This window comes from Chenopodium album, chromosome 5 (genome assembly GCF_948465745.1).
Source record: "Chenopodium album chromosome 5, dcCheAlbu1.1, whole genome shotgun sequence".
Lineage (NCBI taxonomy): Eukaryota > Viridiplantae > Streptophyta > Magnoliopsida > Caryophyllales > Amaranthaceae > Chenopodium > Chenopodium album.
This window is the reverse complement of record NC_137838.1, coordinates 75,337,328-75,359,872: the sequence shown is the minus strand read 5'-3', so window position 1 is coordinate 75,359,872 and position 22,545 is coordinate 75,337,328. Positions and strand designations below refer to the sequence as shown.

At 34.7% G+C, this 22,545-nt stretch overlaps 2 protein-coding genes across 2 annotated transcripts; one reads left to right on the top strand and one right to left on the bottom strand.

Moving 5' to 3' along the window:
- Positions 1–7,556: 7,556 nt before the first annotated feature.
- Positions 7,557–9,732, bottom strand: LOC145632310 (uncharacterized). Its single transcript, XM_081684648.1, has 3 exons — positions 9,631–9,732; positions 8,331–9,462; positions 7,557–7,947 (listed from the first exon to the last, which is right to left on the bottom strand). Coding segments are annotated over exons 2-3 (1,125 nt in total). The 5' UTR covers positions 9,455–9,462; positions 9,631–9,732; the 3' UTR covers positions 7,557–7,946.
- A 4,304-nt stretch (positions 9,733–14,036) lies between these two features.
- On the top strand, positions 14,037–22,545 carry LOC145631084 (uncharacterized). The gene is made up of 11 exons (XM_081683184.1): positions 14,037–14,043; positions 15,355–15,509; positions 15,597–15,753; positions 15,834–15,897; positions 17,572–17,939; positions 18,421–18,684; positions 19,999–20,317; positions 20,410–20,507; positions 20,599–20,661; positions 21,192–21,282; positions 21,885–22,545. Exons 2-9 carry the CDS (start codon positions 15,377–15,379, stop codon positions 20,648–20,650), a joined length of 1,455 nt encoding a protein of 484 aa, XP_081539310.1. The 5' UTR covers positions 14,037–14,043; positions 15,355–15,376; the 3' UTR covers positions 20,651–20,661; positions 21,192–21,282; positions 21,885–22,545.

Below are 22,545 nucleotides of genomic sequence, written 5' to 3'. Positions count from 1 at the left end.
GCTTTGACTTATTGATTTTCTAAATTATATTATTTTAATATTTAAGTTGGATTTCCGCTGCAATACTTTGATAAAGCCTTAACGTTTTAACACGTGGCGGTAACATGCCAATGATTCTCCTCTATTTTTATTTAAAGTAAGTGGTTTGGAAAAGGGAGAATTATTGGGGTCTTACAAAGTGGTATCTGGGAGCTTAGGTTAGATTTAATTACCACTAAAGCTAATTTTAAAGTTTTTAGGCGCCTAACGTTTTAAATTTAATGAGTTTTATTTAACTACCTTATTTAAAGTTAACTTAAGTTTTCAAAAAAAATATTCTATTCTATTATATTTATTTCGGCATTTATATAAAAAAAAAGTATTTGTTTATTTTATCTAATTTTCGAATTATTTATTTATTTGAAATAAAATTATTTTATTTATTTATTTTATTTTCTTAACTTCCTTGCTTGTTTCATTTTATCGGTGAGATTTGGGTAGCTTTAGAAAGGGCGTATAGGATAGATTATTTCTTTCTATATGCATTGTAATTAATTCCTTTGTCTTTTATTATTGTATGAAGTGATTATGCAAGTTATTTAATTGTGTATGTTTTATCTAATGTTGCAAACTTGAGTGATCACTTAGTATCATGTTTAAGGTTTAAAGCACGTAATATGGAACTATATGTGATGATTTGTGCTATATGATATGTGTAAATTAACTTTACGCGAAGCATGTAATTATGTGATTATTATAATGTGTTTATTTAACTATATTATTTACTTAATGTTTGGATTTTGGAAGGAATATAACCAAGGGAGTTATTTTATTTAATTTTCGTGTGCGTAGGAATGATTAAAATTAAATAATAATTTCCTTTAAAAGTGATTTATTAGGGGCGATTGTGTGGCCGTGTCCACCTTTCTACCTTAATATATGTATTTGATGATTATGAATGTGATTTATTGAACAAGTGAGTTCTCTCGTGTTGATGTCGGCCTGAGAGTGTGTTACATTTCTAGGCAGAGAAGGAGGATGGCTAACAACGATGCTTTAGCTGATGCTATTAGGCTTCTAGCTGAGAACTTGAACCAAAACCGCAATGATAATCCCGATCCTGCTGGTGAGATGTTTAAGAAGCTTGCACAAGTCAAACCACCATACTTTGAGGGAGGTGTAGACCCAACTTTTCTGGAGAATTGGATTAGGGAGTTTGATAAGATTTTTGCTGCTTTGAATTGTCCTGTGAATATGAGAGTGGATCAAGCTGCCATGTATTTGAAGGAAGAGGCAGATATTTGGTGGAGGGATAATGGAAACGTGATTCGTGCTGAGGCTAATTTTGGTTGGGAGACTTTCAAAACCAAACTTAGGGAGAAGTTCTATCCACCATTCTTAAGGAAGCAAAAGGATCAAGAGTTTATCAATCTGCAAATGAACAATATGTCGATTACTGAGTACTATAACAAGTTTATGAACTTGTCGAGGTTTGCTCCTGAAGTAGTGCCTACTGAGGAGTTGAAAGCTCAAAGATTTGAGCAAGGTTTGACTAAGCAGTTACAAAAGGACTTGGCTGGAAAGACTTTTAAGACTCTTGATAAGGTGTATGGGAGAGCAGCGCACCTGTACAGCTTGAATGTCAGGAGTGCACCTGAGAGTGGGAGTGTTGGAGAAAAGCGTAAGGATTTTGGGAATTCGAGTGACCAAGGTAACTTTAAGAAGCCAAGGAACGAGAATTTCCAGAATAGGAATGTTCAAAACAATGGAGGATCTTCTAGCCCTAATGGCCAAGTTGAAAGGCATTACAACTGCAAGAGATGTGACAAGGATCATCCTGGAAAAGATTGTGATGGGAACTTGGTTGTGTGTAGGTTCTGTAACAAGAAAGGCCATAGGGAGTTTGAGTGTTTCTCCAAACCGAAGCAACAAGGAAATGGGAACAAGTTTACTCCAACAAGCAATCAAGGAGAGAATTCGAATGGTTATAAGGGGAATGGAAAGAACGGAAATGTTGGCAACAACAACTCCGGGAATCAAGGAAAGAATGTCACTACAGGTCGGTTGTCTGTGATGAACAAGAAGGAAGCTGAAAGGTCTTCTGATGTTGTCACTGGTAACTTTTCTATTCATTCTATTTCTATTAAAGCTTTATTTGATTCTGGAGCCACCTATTCTTTTATTTCTAGTTCTGTTGTGAAACACTTAGGACTAGTTGAACCAAATCCGATTGACTTGCCTATTAGTTTGCCACTGGTGAAGTTGTGAGGTGCACCAAGATACATAAGGGATAACCATTGAGGATTAGAGAGACTGATTTTCCATTTGATCTTATAGAATTTGAGTTGGGTGACCTTGATGTCATTTTAAGAATAGATTGGTTGACCAACGCACCTGCAATCTTTATAGACTTGATGAATCGAGTATTCCATGAGTAAGTTTGTAGTTGTTTTTTTTATTGATGATATTTTGGTATACTCGAATTTTGAGGAAAAACATGAGCCCTTGAGAGACCGAGGATTATATGAGAAAGAGATATCCTGAGTAATTTAATGAGGTGAGTTACGAGGGCGTAACTCTTGTTCTTTAAGAGGGGTAGAATGCGTATAATTTCGCGCTTTTTGCCCTATTTTATGTTATTTTATGGTGTTTTCATGCTTTTCATAACTATTTTATTGTTTACGTATCTAGTGAAGTACGTAAATTGGATGGTGATAAGATATTAGTGTCAATATTATGACACAATTGGAATTCCAGCAACATAATTTTGAAAATTTTGAATGATTTTATGCAAATGTTTTGCAATTTAAGGGATTTTGTGCTAAGTTTCGGGACGAAACTTCTTTTAAGAGGGGTAGATTGTAATCCCCCATATTTTTAAATATATTATAAATGAAATTATATATTATTTATAATATTTATTTGTATTTTTCCGGAATTTAATTTCAAAAGTTTCAAATTACTTTTGGGGTTGATAAACGATTTTATTACAAAGAACTTTTTATGAACCTTCCTTCTATAATTTATGTCCAACAAACAAACCAAACCCAATTTACTTTCTTAATTGACCCATTAATTTAATGAGGCCCAATATCCCTACTTACCCTACTATCCTCTCTCCTATAAATACCCCATACATCCCCAAAAATTTCCCCACACAAAAGGTTAGTTTTATTTTCTTTCTCCTTTGTTTTATTAATTTGTGTAATTATAATTATTGATTATGGGTTTTGATTTTATTGTTTGAAATTAATTTAATTAGTATCAAATTGCAGTCTTTTTCTCTCATACTCCCAGTTTTTTCAAATTTTTTTTTTTAAAAAAATAAATAATTTTAGGGCTTTTTTGGAACTCTATCAAATATGAATTTCGAGTTTAAAAGAAAACTAGATGAATTACTAAATGAGAGAATAGATTTAAGAGTTGCATTATTTGAAGTTTCACCTTGAAAACTATGTACGAATTATAGTGTATATATGTATTTTTGTTTACTGTGATTTTTGTTTGCACAAAACCTTAGGTTTACTGTGGAAAGACTTAATTTTACTACTTAGATTGCCAAGTTGTGAATTACTCCTTCGCTTTGAAATTAAATTGGCATGTTGGAAGAGAGAGGAGCGTTTTTTTAATGCTATGCAGTATGCACACATAAATACGCAATGAGCGGTTGCTAGATACAAAGCATTACGGAGTAGATAATACGGAGTACTCCGTATGGATGTTTGATTTTGTCAATTTTTATTGATATTTTCAACTCAAAAATTTAACTACGAAGTATATTAATAGTGCGTATTAGATAATACAGATGTGGATAAGAAAAGGGATTAAGGGTAATGCTGTCTATTTTATCACTAGGTATTGATCGGTTATAGTATAGTGGAGTTTGAGGGGATGTTCTCTTTATTGTGGGGATGCATTCATTGTCTGTTGCTAATTTTCGACTTGTTTTCTTTTCCTCGACATAGTTGATTTTCTTTCTCTTTGTATTGTTGTATACTTGTATATTATTTCTGTGTTATTTGTTTGCACGATGTTGAATATTTTGTTGAGCTTGTTCTTTTTCTTTCCTATCTGAATCTTCATACCCAAATATTCATGTGTGTGTGTGTGTGTTTTTTTAGTTGTGTTGGAGCCAAGTTCTAATTGAGGAATGGATCAATATAAAGCAAGAGATTTGAAATATTTGTTAAATTCATGGATTATTTTGCTTTATGAGCTTTTGAAGCCTTCTGTGTTTTTCCCTTTGAATTGACTCACTCTATGAATATAGTGGTTATTGAACATGATTTTGTATCATACAAAGTATTTGGTTGCATTTTGGGTGCCATATTGTACCGAACCCCATTCAGGACCTTAGCATACTTTTTCTTGTGTATGCCATAACGAAATATGGTAAAAGACTGCAACCGGCATCTCTCATAAAATTTATGGGTAGAGGCTTATTTGTATTGGTTTGAATTGTAAATACCTGTTTATCTATCTGTTTCATGCTGTGCATGTATCTGCTTGTAGTTTTGAAAATCAAAATATAATGCTGTCTTAATTGGTGATCTATGGCGTTAACAGGGTAGGTTGGAGCCTGTAAAAACATATGTTAAAAAGAACAAAAGAGGTTTAGGGGCAGAAAAGTGGAAAAAGAAGGCTTTGCAATCATCCACTACAACCACCTCTGGAGAGAAGGAGAAAACTGTAAGTTTCACCTGCTTCTTTTACAGAACTCAATCCTGTGTTGTTGCTGTCAACTAAATTTTTAGCTTATTACTTTTATTTTTTCGAATATGAAGAATTCCGGGATGGAATTGTGTGATTGTCGAAATCATAAACAAAGAGGATATAGTTTCCTTTTTTCTTTTTTTAAAGAGTAGGAGATTATTGCTTAGTTTCCTTTATATATATGACGTACAAGTAGCAGTGAATATGGTTACCTTTGTGTTTTAATATTTTTTTTGAAATTTTGTTGTTCTTGTAGTGTATTTACTTTTTATTGCTTGATGATTTCTCATTGTTCAGCTCTTCATTTGGGGTTGTCGATGAAGTTATCGCTTTTTAAGAAAACCAATTATTATCTTTACTATTGTGATTACTGCTTTAGGATTGAAATTTTAAAATAAAGAGGATTTCGTTGACTTTTCCGATTTTCCCTCTAGCAGATGATGTGATGCATGAACTTTGTTTACTATTTGGTTAGAACAAGCTCAACTATATTATATATGCGAAGTTATGGTTTTGTTGTGCACTTTTGTTCAAGCTCCACCTGCAATTTTCTTGCAATATTATTTACCTGCATTTCTACAACCTTTCTTTGCCACCAAGATTGTTATCTATCCCAAGTCTACCGATTATGTGAACATGTGAGGTCCTGAGTAGTGTGGTCAGTATCTGTGTTTCTTGAGCTGGTGGACAAGGATCGGTTGTGGAGGTGGATTCTGTATTACCATGCCATATTCTGGTGTGTATATTTTTGAGTCAGATTTAAATTGCCTTCGAGTAGTATTCTCAAGGTCCTATTATTTTTGGTCAGATTGAATCATTAAGGTTGCGTGGTGAAGTAAACTCCTCAACCCTCATTATTGAATCATATATTTTAAGTAGCTGAATAAGCTATGCCCTCTTTGTAGTTGCACAAAATGCGACTCCATGACACTTCTACTTTTGCGCTGCCTGTTTTGTTATGGGAGACAATCCTCATTGTTCAGAGTAGGAATTTTCTATTGAGTATTTGCATTGGGTTTTGCTCTTTTTTTTTTTTTTTTTTTTTTTTTTTTTTTTTTTTTTTTTTTTCAATTATGCTGTTTGGAAATGCATGTAATCTATGGAATACAGTACTATGAAAATGTCGCCTTGAGTGGGGACGCAGAAGGGGGGGAGGGGAAACTGCTGGTGGTGCTGTGTAACTACTGAGTATCGCTTAATATTGATTAATTAATTTATTAATTGGTTGTGGGCCTTAGTCCAATCCTTAGATCATCGAGTCCTCTCTCTTGCTAATTCTGTTGCTATTTGTGACAGGAGAAAATGTCAAAAAAAGGAGAAAGCACTCTCTAAAAGGGTGCGGAAAATGCTGGATGAAGAAAAGCGCCGGCGAGAGAATGAAGTTCGTCAAGCATTCTTCAGAGAGTTTTGGCCAGAGAATGTCTGACATTGGGTCATTAGGACAACTAATTGCATGCCCTTAATTGTTGGCGATACCATGTACAGGTCTTCTTTCTTGCAACAGCGCTTGGAAGATCTCTGGGAAACTTTGAAAATAATTGGGGATCTTGCCTGCACTTGCACGCCGTAAATAGCCTCACAACCCACACACCCACCTGCTGCACCCTAGATTAGTACCAAGTACTTGTATTTTGGGTACTCGTCTTATGTTATAATTGTCGCACTCGATGCTGATGTGACCTACAAATATTTGTACAATTATAGTATTGATAGCTAGGATTAATGATTTAATGAGGGTCAATTGTTTGTATATATGGGAATTTTTTATTCATATATTCTAAATTTTAAATTAGATGTTCTAAATTATACTTATATATTTTAAGTTATATAAATAAAATATTTTAAATTTTTACTCACATGTTTTAGTTCTTAAATCAAATGTTCTAAATTATTACTCATTTAGTCATTTATTCTAAATTTTTCCACAAATGTTCTAAATCTTAGATTAGTTTTCATATAATTATGGGTTCTCACTTCTCACATATGGACTTATTCTTACCGTAGATTTGAGATTCAATGAGAAGTTTCTTAAAATAAAAAGAGATAAATGTGCATATATTTTGAACTAAATGTGTATATATTATCTACTAAATATGCAAATTTGATTTTCAACCTGCTACTTTTTTTTAACAATCTGAAAAAACGAAAATTTATGCACATTATACACAAAAAAATATGCACATTGAATTTTAGTCAATTTTTTTGCACATTTAGTTAAAAAAAAAAATATGCACATTCAGTATAAAATATATGCACATAAAATCCTTCTCATCTTTCTCATTTTTAGGAACTTTTCATTTGGCCCTAAAAATCTATATACTTCCTCCGTTTTTGTTAGTTGCATCATTTTGGTTTTTATGGACTCCTAGGCAATTTTTGGAGTAGAGAGATGTGGAGAGAATTGATAAATAAGACCCATATGATTGGAGAGAGATAGATAGAATTTTTAAACTAGGAAGGAAAGTGATGCATCTAAATTGAAACTTTCTTAATTAGAAAGTGATGCAAATAAACGGAGGAAGTATATTATAATATTTTGGATTGGGAGGTTTCTTAAGCATTGATAAAAAATAAAAATAAAAAAAAAATTCCAATATTATCAATAGTGTCTACTATTTAAAGGGAAATTCATTTACTCCATGTGTCATACTTCCCCCGGTTTTTTTTAAGTGTATCATTTTGACTGTCACAGCGTTTTATCTAGGCGAGTTGGATAGAGTAAAATATTGTAGAAGTAGAGTTTATTGAGAAATTAAAAATTAAAGAAAAGAGATACTGGGATAATAGTTTATTACTAAAAAGTAAGGAATGTGAGAGAAGAAATAAGAAATCACGTATTGATGGAGAAAGAAGAAAGTACCAACTATCCGACAAATTTTGGAAATACTCATTCAGCAGAAATATCCTAATAAAACTGGCCAAAATAGTTTAAATTGGAAGTGGAGCCAAACTGCCAAAGCTTAATTTAGTGTAGCAAGCCGAAACTAATTACCAATAATGAGCCAAATCCCAAAGTTCCCTGATACTATTAAACAACATAGACCCATAACCATTAGAGTACTTAATGCACGCCCAGTGACACAAATGATATATAAATAAACTTTAGCCTAAAGAAACTCTGATCTTGCTCATATAAAAAGCTCAAGGCAGAACAAAAGCCAAAAAGCACAACTAACGCCCTTTCACAGTCCAGCAGCATTAACACTATGTGCACAAAATGCAGGTGACAGGAGCTACTGATCATCAAGAACTACCCTGTAACATGTTAAAAATCATCTAGTTAGCTTCAACTACCATCAAATGTCTCAACCCTGTTGCACCACAACGCCGAGGAAACATAACAATGACAATCAACAAGAAACCAGATAGCTGAAACCTGCTCCTCATGGCAAAGCACACCAGAGATTGTAAAAACAGATGAAGCTCTAATCGAAGCTACTAGCACATAAAAATTAAAGGCGATACATAAAAATCAAACAAATCTTCAAATTAAATTATAGAGCATGTACAATCACATTTTAGCAACAATGAACATGAATTTGCAACAGCACAAGGTCAACAAGCCAAAGAGAATGTGAAAAGAAACAATCAATTTATGCATATAAGAGAGAGTTGAGAAGAGGGATGAGGGTACTCACTAAAGCGGGAGGAAGTCAAGCACTTGGTAAGTGGATAAAATTTCATATGAGCGGGTATAAAGGGGAGTGAGGGTTATGGTGGAACCACAACGCTCCGCTTTAAACTTGAAGAAGAGAAGAGTGGTGTTGGTAGGTAAGCTACGATCACATCGATCACCACCTGGAACAATCGGCACTACAGGCGAGTAAACGGCCAAGCACAAGATTTTGTTGGTGTCGTCTAGACAAAACAGCGAATCAAACCTGAAGGTACAATCATCTACAGAGAAATCTTTTTCAATAACCCGAGTGGACCACTGCACGTCAAACCACTTTGAGGTGGCAACCTCATATGCATGAACAAGATTGCGAAGTTTATGGGCATGAAGATAGAGGACACCATCAAGAAGTGCAGCATCCTGTATTTTGTCCCAATCAGAGGCATTGGAGTCTAGACATTTCCATGTACCAGCACAAGTACCATGAGTGGGAGGATAAAAGGCATAGAGGGAAGGCGAGGAAAGCTGACCGTAATTCAAGTGAATTAGAATGCGATTGTTGGTAGGGTCCGGAATCACTGGCATGGATGGACTACAATCCACCAGTTTGGAAGGCAAAGGGCCAAGCGACTTCCAGGGGCCATGGGGCACACCATTGGTGGTATCGACATGAAGAACCTGTGGAGCAAGGACATTTCCAATACAGTAGACATCCCCATTAAGGCAGGTGTAGTTGTATTCATTAGGATCATTGATCGGAGCTGGGCCCCACGTCCCACCAACACCAACACCAAAATGTAAGTGAGACGCGCCCGCGTAATAATTCAATTGAGAATCGGGTAGGGGTGATGATATTTCATTCTGACCACCAAAGATGAAGATGGACTGACCCAAAGCCACCATTTCACCAACCTCCGCAGCCCTTCGCAGTGATGGTAAACAATTATGATATATTTTGTCCAGCTTCAGATCCACTATGTGGAATTCTTCTCGTCTAAGGATTTCTTCAACCATATTACCATCTTCGTTTTGGTATTGTACCTTATCTTTAATATTGTTCAATGACCGCACCAGAATCTTTCTTTCCATTCCGATACTCTGCCGCTTCCTTTGAGTTGACCCACCACCTCTTCTCCTCCGTCCCATTTTTTCCCCTAATCATAACACAAACACAACTAGTTTATTACATCACATAAAATTCAAATTAACATCAAACATAAACATCACCCACTCATCATGATTTTTCTAGATTATCACATCACATAAAATCATATGCTACAATCGACCTGATAAATTATTTCAGAGAGAATTAGGAATCATACCTGAGAAAGAGAGATAGAGAAACAGAGACAGAGAAGGAAATTGGGGACTTTTGATTAAACGGTGAGATGAATGAAACCCTAACACTTTTTATTATTTCATTTACTTGTATTTTTCTACCCTTTATATTGCGGAGCATTAGCAAATGAATAGTGTCCGGACGGAATTGCCCTTCATGTGCCACATCAGCTTCCTCTACTTTTTTTTTTTTTTTTTTTTTTTTTTTGAAGAAACCGTTAGTCGGGCAATTTTATTAAATTATATCAATTTCCGCCAAAGTAAGAAAGCTTTGGGGGAAATCGTTAAACCATACATACGGAGATTCACTTGTACTATGTCTAGCAATCAAGTGTGCTAAGGTATTACCCGATCTACGGACATGACTACATTTAAAGAAATAAAAAACCTTCTTTCAATCTTCTAATATCCTCATAGAAAAGCATTAAGGTTGAGTACCCCATATCATTTTTGTTGATGATGTTCACTACATTAGCTGCGTCACATTCAAGCTCGATCCTCAAGTGTCCCAACTGCTTTGCAATCTGCATCCCCCACCTGGCAGCTACTTCAGCCTGTTCAACACTCCATCGTGCCTTCATACATTAAACAGCTGCTGCAATAATGCTCCCCGCCTCATCCCGCAACACCATACCCAAACCAATTATATTATTTGCAGCGAGATGGGCATCGAAATTCACCTTAATGTTGCCTGCAGCAGGAAGACGCCACGTCCCAAGGGGAGCAACATCACATGACCCAGCTGGCCTAATCACCCTTTCCGCATACTCCTTATAATCATTAAGCATCTTGGTGAAATTTGCAGCAACACCACTCGGATCAGCCACAAGTTCATTATGCACTCTTGCATTTCTACAAAACCAAGCAGCCCAACACAGCATACAGAAGAGACTCAGTTCGTTTTTGCTCAGTCTATTTGCCACCCACAAAAAACGATCACAAAATGAGGAATTAGGGGCATAAGCTAACAGGTCCTGGAAAGCACTATACGACCAAATAATTGTTGCATCAAGACAGTCAAAAAGAGCATGATTGATGGTCTCTGTAGCAGCCCCACACCCTTGGCAAATGTTGTCATTAACAATGTGACGAACCCACAGCCTCTCCTTGACCCCAAGACTCCCTTTACACCCTCTCCACACAAAATGTTGCAATTTAAGAGGACCCTTGACTCCCCATACTCTCTTCCATAGTTCCTCTTCAAGGACCCCATGAGACAAAGACCATGCACGTTGCTTCCCAAGCCTTGCAAGTAGGTAGCCTGATTTGACAGTGTAGCACCCATTCTTCGTAGGCCACCAATATCTCTGATCAGCAGACCAAAATTCTGACAGGGGTAAATCCAAAATTAACTCACATTCATCCTCCAAAAAAAATACTCCTGATGAGTTCCTCATTCCATCTCACATTGTCAAAATCAATTAAGTCCGAGACACGAAGATTAGGGTCCGCATTTATGTTCGGAGTTGGCACAATTGATGCACTATCACCTGGCAGCCACGCCTCTTCCCATACCCGGATGCTCTTCCCATTGCCCACCCTCCATTTTAAACCCTCTAGTAACAGAGGTTTAGCACCCCAGATACTACTCCAAGTATAGCTCGGGTCGTAACCTATTTTTGATTCCAAAAAATCATCATTTTTATAATACCTGGCCTTCAACACCGAGTGCAGTAGAGAATTTGTATCATTATGCAATCTCCATGCCTGTTTTGCCAGCAAAGCTTGATTGAAAGACTTGAGATCACGGAACCCCAGCCCTCCCATCGATTTAGGCATACACATAGAATCCCAACTGTGCCAATGCATCTTACGAGTAGCATTTGTGGACCCCCACCAAAATCGGGCAATAAGAGCATGAATATCATCAAGCAAACCATCCGGCATACGGAACACACTCATCATATAAGTCGGAATGGCTTGTGCGACGGCTTTAATCAGAATTTCCTTTCCGGCCCGTGACATCAACTTTTCTTTCCACCCATTCAATTTCTTCCATAACCTCTCTTTGAGTCCAGCAAAAATGATCTTTTTAGACTTTTCGATGATCGTTGGCAATCCAAGCTAGATACTTCTCATGTTTAACCACCTCCCTAACACCCAACGTTTCCACTATATCTTTCCTCCGATCAACATTTACACATTTGCTAAAGGTCGCTTCAGTTTTGCTTAGATTAACCTTTTGTCCGGATGCTCTCTCATAAATACTGATTATATCAGCGATCTTAGAGCATTCATGCAAATTTGCTCTAGCAAATAGAATGCTATCATCAGCAAAGAAAAGATGAGAAACCCGAGGTGCCCCTCTACAAACTCTAGCACCATGAATCAATCCATGTCTTTCTGCATTTGCAATAAGAGTAGAAAATACGTTAGCACATAGCAGCAAAAGATACGGGGATATCGGATCACCTTGACGAAGGCCTCTAGTCAGAATAACAGACCCCGAAATCTTCCCATTTATCTTTAACGAGAAAGAAACACTTGAAAGGCAACCCATAAATTTTTGAACCCATCCGACACTGAATCCCATCTTCAACATCATTCTCTCCAAAAAAGTCCACTCCACCCGATCATATGCTGTACTCATATCCAATTTCAGAGCTACATTGCCATTTTTCCCTTCCCCCCTCCGTTTCATAGCATGGAAGATCTCAAAAGCCACCAAAGCATTATCCGAGATCAATCTCCCAGGAACAAAAGCACTCTGATTAATAGAGATGATAGAGTCAAGGAAGGGTTTTAATTTATTTGCCAAGGTCTTCGAAATAATTTTGTAGAGTACATTGCAAAGACTAATCGGCCTAAATTCACCCATAAATTTAGGATCATTACATTTTGGAATCAACATAATGCACGTCCTATTTATATTCTCAATATCCACATTCCCTCTCCACCATTCCTTCACAAAATGCACAACACCGTTAACTATAATATGCCAAAATTTCTGAAAGAAAAGAGCGTGCATACCATCAACTCCGGGAGCTTTATTAGGGTGCATCTAGAAAAGTGCTTGTTTCACCTCCTCACCTGTCGGTTCACGATCAAGTTTCACCTCCTCTACCTTTGTGTTTTTATTTTCCTTTTTTTTTCTTTCGTGCTGAGGTATGGACGGCTTGACCATGATTTCAGTTGAATATTTATTAATTTTAAGTTAATATTAAATAAAAATATATCTAGGAAATTAAATAATATAATTTTGGTTTTTAAGTTGATATAATTAGAATAATGTTTAGAAAAATTCAATTTTTGGTAGTTAATAGTTAATAATGTTGGATTTTATGTTTATTATATTTACAATGTTGGTTATTACTATGTTTAATATTAATGAATATCTACAATAATGACTATGCGTCATGTTGGTAGTGATGGAGATGGTGCAAATCACAAACTTGGAAAAAGGGCTCAAATCATACCTCGAGGAGAGGGTAGCCGAAAGAGGTTGTGATGGGTGGTGGTGGTTGTGTTAGGAGAGGGAGGAAGACAAAGGATATAATTAGAAGTTCACTAAATATTGTGACCAATTGTGATAAATTTGTGGGCGCCGTTTACGATTCACTAATGTTTTGTTATAGTACGTTCAATTAAGAGCTCTTAATTTGACTTGATTTTAATCAAGCTCGACCCGACTTAATTTGCCCTATTAGAATAAAATGACCCGTTATTATCCGACCCATTACGGATCAACCCAAACTTTATATGATTACCCAATTTGACACCACTATTTATAGCCAATATGGATGTCAAAATAATCCTTATTTACCTTGTTTGAAATAAGAATATCCTCCCGTAAAAAAAAAAAAAAAAAAAAAAAACAAGAATGATCCTTGACCGTTGATAATGTTTAGATCTTACGATTCACATTATATGCGTATCAAATACTCTTCCTCCTGCCTTTTCACTTTTCTTCCCTGTTCCATTTTTATGCTGAGCCTCTTTCTTTCTCCTCCATTGAAGCTACTCTAAAACCTCCATTAAAGCGGTTTCTGAGCTTTCTCTCCTCCTAAATTCTCCGTTAAAGTGGCTCCTGAGATTTTTGCCCATCAACGAGGCAGCTCCTTAGGTGAGGGTTTTTTTTTTTTTGTTTTTTTTGGGTGTGTAATATTAATTTCACAATTTAGGGTATATATGTATATTTTAAATGTCAGTATACTCAATTTAGGGTTCTTCTAAAGTGGATTATTGAAATATTTACTGAAATTATGAAAGTTTATAACGAGTGATTTTGTTGCTAGAGTTTTGCTGTGTGCACCTTTTATGTTGATGATATTAAGCCAGAAGAAGTTTGGAGCTTTTCACTGTTACACTGCGCCTCTCTCTCTCCATTGAATGGTACTCTGAATTCTCCATTGAAGCGGCTTCTGAGCGCTCGCTCGTCCCTTGTAGCAGCATCTGAGGTAAGATTTTTATTTTTAATAATCGAATATCAATATCACAATGTAGGGTTTATTGTTATTTTAATTGTCAGTATATTCAATTTAGGGTTCTTTTAAAGTGGATTATTGAACTATTCGGTTTTAATAACTCAAGTTATGAAATATTATAACTAGCAATGTCATTGCTAGAATTTAACTATTGTACAACTTTACTTAGATATTCATTTTTTTTGTTGTTGATAAAAACGGCCCAAATTTACGCAGATATTCTTAAGCGAGAAACATTTGTATGTTAAATTTGAAGTTTAATTTGATAATCTAAGTTGCACAGAATCAGGAAATGGAAACGGATGCGGAAACAGAATCAGAAACGAGAGAATGAGGAAACCAGGAAAAGTAAATTTTCAAATAGTTTGGGATCATGGAAATGAAATATTGATATAATTTAGGTGATGTTTGGTTGGCATAAGAAAATATGGGAATTGGAAAATCGTAGGGATTGTAACTAGGGATAGTTGTTTGGTTAACCAAAAAAAAATGGTGGAATGGGGAAAGTAGAAAATCCTAGGAATTTTTACTTCCCACAAAATGTAGGAATTTAATTACCTAGTTTCCCCTAGGTAAATAGGAATTTATATGGGAAGTTACTTCCCAACATTGCAAATCAAACAACTTTAGAAAAATCCCAAATTCATGTGAATTTCTAGACTTTATATTCTTGAAAAAATTGATAGTTTTAAGGTGGCGAAGTTAAAAAAAATTGAAGAAGATAAAATTTATACACCAATTTGTCAAATATGCTCTCTTCTCTGTACAATTTAATTAATTTTGTCTCTGCAGATCAAAACATGGGGGATTCACTGAGGATGAGTATCGTTCTACCGATTATTGAATCACTGAAAAATGCTAAATCGTATCATAAAGCAATTGATCTGATTAATAAAGAAGTTCGCAAGATGGAAAATGTAGATAACGTTTGTTCTTTACTTGAGCTACTTGCTCATTGTTACTGTGGTACATTCAATGACACAGATTATGATAGTAAGTTACGCTTTTTTTTTTCTTTTTTTTTCTTTTTTTTTTTTTTTTTTTGTTATTTCTTAAATTTGTTAGATATATCATATATTTAATCCCATTAAATTTATTGTTGTAGAGGCGTTTGAAGCTCTTTGTAGATGCAGATCGTTGCAAGGAGATGATTATGAATTCCAAAATGCAGAATCCTATTATATATTTGGGCATATTTCAATATTTTCACCTTTTCAATTCCATGAGTAATGATTTTTTTTTAATTAAATAAAGAAAATAATGTTAACTTATTTGTTTATGTAGGGCTGGAAAGTTCAAGAGAGGGATGATAGATGATGCCCTTGTTGCTTGTACTATAGGTTTGAACAAGCCACAAATTGAACCAGAATTGAAACATGCCCTTGAGCGTTCTATCACCAAGATAACAAAAGAAATAGAAGCTGAAAAATTGGCAAGAGGTATGATGAATAAAATATTTAAATTTTCACTAATAAAAAAAGTTAGATAATATTTACCTTTTAACGATCAATTTAAATTTTTTCTAGATGAAGCAAAAAAGCTAATTGAGGCTGAGGAGAGGGAGAAAAAGAAAGCTGAAGATACTCAAAATAAAATGAGGCAAAAAAAAGAAAAGATGAAGAATGTAGAAAATGTCACAAAGGTTATGAAAGAAAACCTCAAGGAAGCTTTAAAATCTATTAGGTTAGTTATAATACTTTACATTATTTTAATGTTCTTTTATAAAAATTTAAAATAAACTTTTTTCCTTCTTTGTGAAATAGTGACATGGAAATCAGAGAGGATGGTGGAACTAGTACTATCTTACCTGAGTGGCAACCTCGAGAGGTAAGTTTTTCATAGTTTTAGTAGTTTACTTTATATGTGTACTTCGGATAAATTAAAATACCTATATGGGGTTATTATTGGTAAAAGACTAAAAAACCTAGTTCTTAAAACACGAGTTGATCACAAATGGTCCCCCAAAAAAGGCAGAAATCTGTTTTAAGGAATTAGTTTGCAATGATAACTTAAAATGAAAGTAAGTCATGGTAGTTGCATGAGCAAGAAAGAGTAAACGAACCTAATTTGTTGGCACTAAGCTGCAATACAAAGGGACATAATATCATAAAATTTGTTCCAAAATTCTAATATAGACACGTGGTTCAAGGGAGCTACATATGACTATGTAACTATGTTAATATCTACCATATTGTTCAATTCAAATCCATGAAATTGAGTTTTTTAAGATTTAATTTATCAAAGCCTTATTGGTCACATACCTAGCAGGTAGTAGGTAAACACCCTCAAAAACCAAATTTTCACAAACAACAGTAGCTTAAAAATCTCAAAGTCCAATTGATCACAACATCCCAATAAAAAACAACCTGTTAATTTGCCCAAATCACCATCAATTCTTAAATTTTTAGGGTTTTATGGTATACACAAATAAGAGCATGAAATTGAAGATGAATATCGTGTTTGAGCATATTGAGATGATCGACGAAAGAAATGTAGATATGCTCGAAGGTGTCAAGGTTAGTGAATTGAGCAAAGAGTGAAGGGAAGCAAGAGATTGGAAAAAAAAAAGTGTGAACGAAGGGAAAAAATAATATGGTGAGGAGGAAAAAGGAAAAAAAAGTGAGGTGGGAAGGGTTGCACTCAAGTCAACAAAAGTATAATGTTCATTGAACATTTAACTTGGGGATAGCCACATGTATAGATAGTGTTGATGAGAAGTGAAGAGAGAGTTGGAAAAGGGACACGTGTATAGGTCTTTGTTTTATTTGGTGTGTACTATATATATGTGCAATAGTTGAACATGCATCTCTCTTAGATACTTTTATGATGTACCTACAGAATTCTTGCATATTATTAGAAAGGAAAAGAAGATGAAGCTTTTTGGACCTTTAATGGTCATATGAGCTTAAATAAGATTTGAATTGTTTATTTCACGGGAGTGTACTTATTCAAGTTTAAATTTCGTAACTGATTTTCGTGTGTGATTTAGTTATTTGCATGATTTGATTGTAGAAATACTTCCTTGTGAATTTTAGAAAGAAAAATGAAAAGATAAAAAAGTTTTGGGCCTTTAGGCCATTTTAGATCAAAGGAAGGAAATTAAGATCTATTGTTTCATAGCTTTGATGATTAAAAAACTGAGCTTGTTTTTGACTCCTGATTACGAGTCAAGAGTATCAATTGTGTGAGAAATTGTGTATTGAGTATTATATTGATATTTTTGTAATAGGTAAAATTGTGTCTTACTTGAACCAAGTTTAATCGTTTGTGTCTGAAAATTTATGATGAATCTATGAGAACATCTAATATGACAAAACAAAGATCAAATAATTATTAATATTTACATGAAGTTAAGGCTCATGTTATTCAAGTTTTCGTATTTAGCTACCAATGAGCTTTTTATTGTTTGAATAGAACATGGCTTTCGCTTTGGCTTTGGCATTGTCTTGTTTTCTTTTATATCTGATAATGATAATGTATTTCGGTTTATAAATGTTGTAGTTCAATGTTCCCTTCAATGGCATATTAGAGAAAAAAAGTGGGCGGAATTGCTTCATAGGAAGTATTCAAAGTGAATTGTGCAAGCTGCCGAAGTCTTTTGTGGAGGCTTCATCATATCACTTTGACAAATGTGATGAGCTAGTGACATTGTGCAGCAACTACGAATGCTTACTCAATGTGGAGCATTTAATATTAAACCCCATTGACATGTCTGAGAAGCTTCTTGTCACAGAAATAGTTTATTCTATCGAGGAGTTTTTTTCTCTCAAGTATCAGAAACTCAAGAGTTCTAACATATCTGCCGATGAGACTTCGTTGGGGGAAATGTGGTGGGATCATATTTCTGGGATGTTCTGGAGAATCTTTAGGTAAACAATTCCTTTCTTCATTTATATATGAGAAATTATACGCAATACTCTTACTTAAATCAATGTACCAATCCTTACATATTTTCTTGTGCTAGAGTTTAATTTTTCTTTTGAAAAAAACAAGTATAAAAGTTATATCTTCTTTGAATTCAAGCATTGTAAGTTAAATTGTTTGCTTATATAACTCTCATTATGTAAACTAAATGAATTTGTAAAGTGGTTCTTATTAGATTGGGTTTATTACCGAGCAAATGTTCATAATGCATAGCTAAAAAGAAGCATATACTATATTTGTAAGACTAAAAATTGACAAATTATGATGCCATGCAAATAATATTATCAGTAAGGGTTACACATAGAATTTTCAAAGCAGTAAAGTACCATGCAGAATTTTCATTTGTTTTTTCATTATAGGAATTGAATGTTTCTAACACATACATTATATGTTTATTAATTATGTTTTTGGTCATTGTAATTGTAGGGATGTGGCTAGAGGGTTGATGTTTTTGCATGAGAAAACTAATTATGCTTGTGGGGATTTATCTTTCAACACTTTCGTTACATTTGGTGGTAGGGGGCGGATCCTACCCTCCTTGGACAAGTCCAAGAAAGGTGAAGAAGATGTGACTCAATTTGTTCAGCTACTGAACAATATTGTATATTTTCCTTTCGTAGGAAAATCTACTCCTGTCATTGTTCTTCCGAGTGACTTGAGTAGACTCTTGGATTTCATTCCCCGCATGCAGTAAGTTTCATCATTATCGTCATCATCATGAAAAACTCATAACCATTATTGCATGAATTTTTTTATCCTTAATTGATTTTCTGGATGATGGATTTTTAATTTTCATTTGCACCTATTCTTGATGGTGAGAGTCAATTGAAGTTTTGTTCTTGGTTCCTTGGGTGTTCCTGTTAGATTCCACCACCCATTTAATTGCATATAGTTTGACATATATAACCGATTTAAACACTAGAAAGTTCATAAAAGACTTACTTGCTGAATTTCTGATTTGTAAGTTTGCTCTTCAATTTATGATTTTAGGATTTTTGAGAATCGTAAGTTCTCCTTTTGAAGTTTTCAGTTTCTTTACTACTCTAGTTGTTGTCTTATGATGGTTTTCTTATTATCTATTTCTGCAAATTGATGAGATAAGAATTTAAAGCGGGTATGGTTAAGGAAAGCATTAAACTTGCATAGGGATGAGAGGAGGTTTTGCTTCGAGTATGATGAGTGGATAGAATGATATCGAACTTGACTTTTATGTTGTCTAGTGTAGAGATATTGCGATGTTACAAATTTTATATTGTGTTGTCCATGCATGTGTTAAGATAACTATTTGCTATAGACTGCCTAGAATCACAGTGGCTAGAACAGGAAATAGAGGCAATAAACAGAGGAAATATGGGCAAAAGTTGGGATCTTTGATTGATATTCGACTGAAGTTACAATGGAGAAAGATTCTACCTTGGAGGCTACACTACTTCTATTCTACGGCTACAAGGATTACTTCATTCAACATAAAAAAACACTGTTACATTGCTCTCTCTATTTATACTCCTTACTGTCCTGATCCCAATACCCTAGCATTCCCCAACTTTGTCCTGTTGTGACAGAATGACAGCAGCCCATTTTACCACACCTCATAGTGGGAAATCACGTTGTTTGTCTTTTTGTGTTACTGCATTGGCTGCTGGCCTTGATTTTGCTCTTTGTTTTGTTGCTTGCGTCTCCTTGCATACACTATCATAGGTGCCTCAACCCGGTTCATAGCACTATTATCCTTATTATCAGCATTCATGATCAAGGTGGTGTTGTGTTAAACCATGGTTGGTTGCATCTGTTTCAAAATGTTAGAGAATGGTGTTCTTGGTCGTTTTAGTTAGTTTTCAAGTTGCACATGTATATAAATACATATGTTGTTAGTTTGTAATGTTTCACTTTTATTTTAAAGCTTAGGTTGTGTGTGTTAGCTGATGCTTACATATTAGGTTTATGTTTACTAAGGATATAAACTTGAATGAATTTCTGTTTCTGATGTGTTTTGTTTTACTTTAGGAGAGTACCGACATATTTTCTTGTTAATCATCCATTTTTTTGGACGGTTCAAGAGAAAATTGATTTTGCCTTGAAGCTTAAGAAGTTTATCAAAAAGACGAAACATATAGAGGCAGTGGTTCAAAGTCAGATGAAACGATTAGGTGCTTTCGATAATTGGTGGGATGGACTCGCAGGTGTTTATTTCAAAATATGGAATACTGCTCAACTTAAAAAGACTATTACTTCTTACACAAGAGAAGTGGATATTGTACGATTTTTTAATGCGGCTTATTCCCATATTAATGACGAGGACTACAAAATAGATCGCAAGTGGAAGGTTTGTTTATATTTGTGTGAATGTAACATGCTTGATTTATGTTATTATATATTGTAATAGTGTATTTTCTTATGTTTTCTTCATTCTGGCAGAAATTGACTGATGTAGAGATTGAGAGAGATCTGGAGGCATATTTTCCTGATTATTGCGTTACTATATTTGGATGTCTTTGTGATTGTATGAATAATGGGTAAGTGTACCTAATTTGACTTGTCAATTCTTTAACTATCTCTAAAAAGAAACAAAAACTAAAAGAACTAGTACATCTTTGTTTTTATTAGATCGTTACATGAGAATGAGTTGATGGATGTCAACCATTTACTTCCGAGTTGATCATTGATGAGGTATGTTTGCTTTTGAGGCCTACGTTCTAGAATCTGTTCAGCAATAAATCTACCAAATCCATGGTCATAGTTCATAGTTGTGTTGCATGCTCAGCATTTAATTCTGTTATTTATTAGAATACACTACAAAAACCTGATCCTTTTACGACAGTCCATTAATGACGGGGTTTAAATCATGTCACTAATATAACACTTTTAATGACAATCTTTTAGCCCGTCATAAAACATATCCAACTTCTACTAAAAGCCCAACCCAATTCTTATTATGACAACTAAAACCTCAATTAAACAAAAACAAAAGAAAGGCCTTTATTTTCTGTTATTCTCTCCACCATAATATAGTACCAAAACACCATTTTCGTTGCTCCAAGAAGATCAACAACTGATTTTTCCTCCATCAAAATACACCAATTTTTTCCAGAAAAATTAGTTGCAAATTTTGATTCAAGATGTTCAGTTGATTTTTTGCTTTGATTTAGGTTAATTACTCAATTTTAGCTTTAATTTCTTTTTCAAACAAAACAAAAAAGTGTTGTATCGATTGTTCGTGGGATTCGGCTTCAAAAGGACTACTAAATCGTTGATTTGAGTTGGGAATTGCAAAAAATCTTTGATTTGAAGGTTTGTTTCTCTCTCTTCTTTTCTTTCATTTCATATCAAAAAGCAGCCTCCACTAGGCAGACCTCTAATTAAAGGCTTTCAAAATTTACTGCGGTTATAGATTTTGCCCGCACCTAACAGTCCCTTTGCTGTGTTTCAACTCAACCTGTAACATCTGTTGGTTTGCTATGTGGCAAAATACCGGTCTAGGTAAACTGTTATTTAGAACAATAGCCATACCTCAATCTGTCAGGAACATTCTGTGCCAAATATGAATTATTTGTCTATGTAATTTGCACTCTCAAAACCAATGTTAGGATCTCAACTATCTCTTGAAATGTAGAGACCTAATATTAAAGAGTATAGTAATAGCCTACCAACAGAATTGCATCTTAGCTTGTTTTACCAGAAAATAACAATGGAACACTCATATAGTCAGATGTTCTGGTTTCCCACAGCAACCTGCAATCACTGTTGGTTTATGCATTGTTACTCGGAAAAGGTTTATAGCATCATTTTATGCATGAAGTAGAAAAGGTTTATAGCTGGTTAATCTGTGAATAGAATCATCTTGGTGGTGTTCAACAAGTATCAGGAGTAATAATATCTTCTGTTTTTATCAGTGGCAGGCTTCTCTTTTACTGCAGATTTCCTGATGACACTGCTTAATTCTCTGATGTCAATCATGTCAAAGGCTGGTTCTTGTGGACTCGACTTTGTCAATATAGGGCGCAGCTCAAGCTCTGAAATTTCATCAAATTTGTTAAACTTCTAAAACTTTCAATTGTACATTGCACAAATACTCTATTTTGTTTAGTCTTAAAATTGTACACATCTCTTATCAATTTTGTTTCTTCTCCATTTCTAGATATACAATATGTGGTTGGTTTTATATGGAACTTTTGTTTCACTTTGTAGGACCTTGTTACTATTCATGTTAATATTTGAACTATTACATTAGTGAACCAAAGAATCTATTGATATCAATTATATTAGCAGGTTTGTAAATGATAAAATTGTGACAGGGTTATCTGATCATAAATGGTTTTTCGCGACCGGATTTTTGCCTGTCGCAATTGGCTTCTGCGACGGGATTTTTGCCCAACGTAATTGGCTTTTGTGACGGGAAGATGATACATTCTTAGATCCTCCGTAACTTCTTTTGCAGCTAACTCCAAAACAAGACTTTCGGGAAAATGAAACAGGAAAAGCAGATGAAACAGTATCTCAATGAACTGAAGCAGAAGCAGATGACTTCCACAGTCTGTGGATAGAATGAGAGAG